The 5,716-nt window shown below is 45.8% G+C and overlaps 1 protein-coding gene and 1 pseudogene across 2 annotated transcripts in view; both read left to right on the forward strand.

Annotated features, from left to right (window-relative positions):
• ADGRE3 (adhesion G protein-coupled receptor E3) overlaps nucleotides 1-5,716 on the forward strand; it is a 51,929-nt gene that overhangs the window by 26,891 nt on the left and 19,322 nt on the right. Inside the window, exon 9 of the mRNA XM_012642734.1 lies at nucleotides 1,129-1,296. Coding sequence (XP_012498188.1) covers nucleotides 1,129-1,296 — 168 coding nt within the window. The remainder of the gene's footprint in view (nucleotides 1-1,128; nucleotides 1,297-5,716) is intronic.
• LOC105808966 lies at nucleotides 1,308-2,896 on the forward strand (annotated as a pseudogene). Its single transcript, XR_001137411.1, has 2 exons — nucleotides 1,308-1,352; nucleotides 2,039-2,896. The product of XR_001137411.1 is annotated as a UPF0568 protein C14orf166 pseudogene (transcript).

Raw genomic sequence — 5,716 nt, forward strand, 5'->3', positions numbered from 1 at the left:
AAAAAAAAAAAAAAAAAAAAACAGTTAAAGGGGGAAAGGCAGGAAAATGTAGGTTTTCTCTATCTGGTGCATAAAATCTAGGTATGGACTTCTGATGTATTAGGAGGAAGGGAGAACAGGGCAAGAAGTCTGGAGATAACCAGATCATCAAAGAAGATACAGCCCCCAAACCAGAGAGCATGCGACCCTCCTCCTTGGCCCCGCGAAGCCAGGCTCTGAAAGCCCTTGAGACAAAGAGAAGAGATTAAAGGCTAATTTTGTCCTCTCTCCTTGTGACGTTTCTTTCCTGTACACCACTCCTCTTGTCACATTAGCAAGTATTGTGTTGTAATACGGTGCTAGGGAACAGAATTGATGAGAAGGGACCGGGGAAATTCGGTTTAGAGAGAGTTTTAGAGAAAACGTTATGTGAGCCTCAGACTTCCTCGAGGTTTTTGTTTGTTTGTTTGTTTGTTTTTTGAGACAGGGTCTCACTCTGTTGCCCAGGCTAGAGTGCCGTGGCATCAGCCTAGCTCACAACAACCTCAAACTCCTGGGCTCAAGCGATCCTCCTGCGTCAGCCTCCCGGGTAGCCGGGACTACAGACATGTGCCACCATGCCCGGCTAATTTTTTCTATTTTTAGTTGTTTGGCCAATTTCTTTCTATTTTTAGTAGAGACGGGGTCTTGCTCTTGCTCAGGCTGGTCTCGAACCCCTGAGCTCAAGCGATCCTCCCTCCTTTTGACTCCAATAATCCGGGGCAAGGTCCTGAACCCAATGAAATCTTATAAAACTCTAGCTTTCAGAGAGCACTGGCTTTATTGTACATCATGTACAATCCCAATAAAGTAGCGGTTATGGGGTAGGGATCCTGGCGATCACTTAGAATAGAAATCGCTTGAGTCACTCCTCACCCAGGGGCCTGGGCACGTGGCGCCCTGGCATAGACCCAACACCGAAAATTGTTCCTACTGAGGAAGTAGAGAGACAGTGAGCTCCAGGAGCTCTGTGAGTTCAGGGATTTTTGTCTGTTTTGTCTTCTATTGTACCACCAGCACTAGGAACAGAGTCAGAGTTGTACGTAATAGGTGCTCAATAAAAATGCTTTCTGTGGAAAAAAAAAGATGATGAGCCCATTCTGTTTTCAGATGGATCCCAGTATTAAAAAGGCCTTCTGTGTCTACTGGAAGAGCACAGAGCAGGGTGGCCACTGGTCCAGAGATGGCTGTTTCCTGATACAAGTGAACGGAAGTCACACCATATGTAATTGCAGCCACCTGTCTAGTTTCGCTGTACTCATGACCTTCACCACCCAGGTACGATGTAAATGTTTTGTTCCTCCAGCGAAAGTTTTCTGAGCCCCTACGAGGTGGTAATAAGTGCTATAAGGAAACTTAAAAAGAGCTAGTGATGAGTAATTATGGAAGGAAGTCTACTTTAGATAGAGTGATCCAAAGGAGTCCTCTGTACAAATTAAATATTCAAGCTGAAATCTGAATACAGTTGGTCTCCAACTTACAATGGCTCAAATTACAATTATTTTTCAACTTTAGGATGGGTCTGTCAGGGTTTATTAGTACGTGACCCATTGTAAGTTGAGAAACATCCATATTAAGAGTCAGTGGAGGTGCGCCCAGGGGTCCTCTGGGCCCCTATCCTCCGGGCCGCCAAGCACCTCGGCTCTCTGCAGCCACCCTCCCCTCCCCGGCCGTGCCCCCGGCTTCGGAGCCCCCTCACCCACTCCAGCCTCAGCATCTCCACTTTCTGCACTTGCTTAACTCCATACACCACTATCACCCACCGCCCCACCGCCCCACCCACACACTATCTCCTCAGCACACAAAAGGGAAAACCTTGCTCTTACCCTTCAACTCCGTGTAATTGGACGATACCTTAAACACCTGCTATTATGGGCCAGCATGGTGCTGGATTCTGAGGAAGGTGCTGAGTAACTTGAAGACTAGTTCACTGCCTGCCAGGAGCTAAGGGGTCTGGGTGGAGGGGCAGTCAAAACGCACGAAACAGTTTGAGATCTAGATAGTACACAGTGAAATCTAGGACCAACAATGGAAGGATGAAACAGAATTTAGAAACTTTATTGTTCAGCTAGAAGACCAGAAAATCAGACACTACAAGATTGAAGACAGAGGTAATTTAAGAAACATCCACAGCAGTGACTGGCCTAAGTTCTTTGAAAAGTATCTCAGAGATGTTAACTGTCCTTTCAAGATTCAAGATCGACAAGAAGCAACTGACTGGCTTCTTGGTTTAGCTGTTAGACTTGAATATGGAGATAATGCTGAAAAATACAAGGACTTAGTACCTGATAACGCAAAAAATGCTGACAGTGCAAGTAAAAATGCAGAGCCATTGATCAATTTAGATGTAAATAATCCTGATTTTAAGGCTGGTGTGATGGCTTTGGCTAACCTCCTTCAGATTCAGCGTCATGATGATTACCTGGTAATGCTTAAGGCAATTCGCATTTTGGTTCAGGAGCGCCTGACACAGGATGCAGTTGCTGAAGCAAATCAAACAAAAGAGGGCTTGCCTGTTGCTTTAGACAAACATATTCTTGGTTTTGACACAGGAGATGCAGTTCTTAATGAAGCTGCTCAAATTCTACGATGGCTGCATATAGAAGAGCTCAGAGAGCTACAGACAAAAATTAATGAAGCCATAGTAGCTATTCAGGCAATTATTGTTGATCCAAAGACAGACCACAGACTGGGGAAAGTTGGAAGATGAACACTGAGATTTCAGCTTCTCATCTACTTAGTACAGTTGGGAACCATGTACACTCGGGCATGTGTTTGGAAATCAAATGTCACATTTTCAAGGGAGGAATCCCCAGAAAATTGACAATGTTCTAGAGATTTACCACCACTGCTTTTTTCCTTAATAAAGTTTGGGAAAGTGGAAAAAAAAAAAAAGAGTCAGTGGTGGCCAGGCATGGTGGCTCACGCCTATAGTCCCAGCACTTTGGGAGGCCGAGGTGAGAAAATCGCTTGAGGTCAGAAGTTCGAGTCCAGCCTGAACAACACAGCAAGACCCCATCTCTACAAAACAAATTTTTAAATAGCCAAATGGTGGCACACGCCTGTAGTCCCAGCTACTTGGGAGGCTGCTTGAGCCCAGAAGTTCAAGGCTGCAGTGAGCTATGATCACGCCAGCACACTCCAGCCTGGGCAACAGAGCAAAGATCCTGTCTCCAGGGGGGAAAAAAGTCAATGGTGCTACCACATGGATGAATCTCGAAAACTTCATGTTGAGTGAGAGAAGCCAGACACAAAGGGCCACACAGTGTTTTATTCCATTCATATGAAATGTCCAAAATAGGTAAATCCATAGAGACAGAAAGTAGATTAGTGTTTGCTAGGGGGTGGGGAAGAAAGATTGGGGAGTGACTTCTTAACGGGCATTTTGGGGTGATGAAAATGTTTTGCAACGAGATGGGGGTGATCATGCTGATACTCCCCAATTTATGGTGGAGTTACACCCCAACAAACCCATCATAATGTGGGAAAATCATAAGTCAAACTATCCTTAAATAAGAGACCATCTGTACTAAGTGTCACTAAATTGTAATTAGAGGATGGTGAATTTTATGTTATGTGAGTTTTATCTCAATTTAAAAAAAAAATAAAAAACAACTTTTCATTATGAAAAACATCTCGGCCGGGCACAGTGGCTCACGCCTGTAATCCTAGCATTCTGGGAGGCCACGGTGGGAAGATCGTTTGAGCTCAGGAGTTTGAGACCAGCCTGAGCAAGAGCGAGACCCCGTCTCTACTAAAAATAGAAAGAAATTAGCTGGACAACTAAAACTATATAGAAAAAATTAGCCGGGCATGGTGGCGCATGCTTGTAGTCCCAGCTACTGAGGAGGCTGAGGCAGGAGGATCGCTTGAGCCCAGGAGTGTGAGGTTGCTGTGAGCTAGGATGACACCACGGCACTCTAGCCCGGGCAACAGAGTAAGACTCTGTCTCAAAAAAAAGAAAAGAAAAACATCTCGAGGAAGAGGATCCCAAGAAGAAATGTGCATATGTGTGTAAACGCCCTAAAGAGAGAACAAATACGGCACGTCCCAGAAAGAAGTGTGGTCGGAGCAGAGTTAAGTGAGGGGGAAGTGCGAAGAGATGAGACTGGGGAGATGGGAGCAAGGAGGATGTGTTAAATCCTCCTAAGTCTAAAGGAACTTAGATTTCATTCTAATTGCCGTAGGAAGCAATGGAGGATTTGCATGTTTACGTCATTAGGAGGTCCCCGTGGCTCCCAGGTAGAGAATGGACATTGGTACAACAAGAGTAGACTCACAAAGAGACGGTGGTGGCTGGGATTCGGGTAGCAGCAGAGGTGGTAGGAGGTCAGACTGGACCTGTATCCTGGAGGCGGGACCGGAGGATTCACCAATGATGTGAGTTGGGTGTTTGCACCCAAGATGTCCTGGATCACACCCCCTCCTCGCAGGGTTGGAGGTGGCACACCTCCACAGAACAACACTCGGTGGAAATCTCTGACTTCTCCTCTTACATAAACAGGGCAGTAGAGAAGCTAAAATGGGGATTAAAACGTAAAATTCTTCTTTTGTTCATGATTGCATTTGTGAAGTTCACCTATGAGTTGAGCATGGCCTTAGCTCGTTCATTTTCATTGCTGTGTAATATTCCCCTGCGTGACTAAATTACAATTTACTTATTGGTGCTACAATTATAATGGGTATCTGGATTGTTTCCGGTTAAGGGTTACTGACAGCAATGCTACTTTCTGGGATAAGTCACAAAAAAGCCCATGTGGGGTCCTCCAGGGTGATGAGAAGGTAATAGAGCCCCCAGTGGTTCAGCCAAAAAGTGGTGGCGCCTCTGTCACCATGGGTTTCTGAGTGACTGTGAGCAGGGATCTCTCACGTGGAGTGTATAACAGGAGCTAGAAGTGAACTGATTTAATTGTGTTAAATCATCAAGGGGAAGAAAAAGCAATGTTGCTATATCCGCCCAACGTGGGTCTCATTCTCTCACTCCCTGTGCTCACTTTTGTGTTTCTCTATGGTCCACATTGTGCCAGGGGTCCTCAAGACCACCCTTAGCTGTGATTATTTGCTAAAAAGAAAAAAAAACTGACAGGACTCGGAAGGAATGTTATGCTCGTGGTTATGAATACAGCAAAGGATATAGATTAAAACCAGCAAAGGGAAAAGGCACGTGGGAGGAAGTCCAGGAGAAACCGGGTGCAAGCTTCCAGGCGTCCTCTCCTGGTGGAGCCACACAGATGCGGGTCATTTTCCAAGCAATGACCTGCGACAACACACCTAGAGTGTTGTCAACCTGGGAAGCTCACCTGAGCCTCGATGTCCCGGGTTTGTACTGGAGGTCGGCCACGTAGGCACGCAGCACCTACATGGCTGAACTTAACTACTCGGACCCCCGGGCCCCAGAGCAATAAAATTGTTCACCACAAATCACATACTGAGCATGAACCCTCTAATCAAACGGGTACTGCATGGCCCAAGTCCTCAGCATACAAAAAACACTTTTTAAAAACTTGTAGCAAAATATACATAACATAAAATTTACTGACATTGCCATTTTTTTTTTTTTGAGACAGAGTCTCACTGTGTTGCCTGGGCTAGAGTGCCATGGCATCATCCTAGCTCACAGCAACCTCAAACTCCTGGGCTCAAGCAATCCTCCTGCCTCAGCCTCCCGAGTAGCTGGGACTACAGGCATGCGCCACCA

Source organism: Propithecus coquereli, unplaced genomic scaffold, assembly GCF_000956105.1.
Source record: "Propithecus coquereli isolate 6110/MARCELLA unplaced genomic scaffold, Pcoq_1.0 Scaffold185, whole genome shotgun sequence".
In the NCBI taxonomy this organism is placed as follows: Eukaryota; Metazoa; Chordata; class Mammalia; order Primates; family Indriidae; genus Propithecus; species Propithecus coquereli.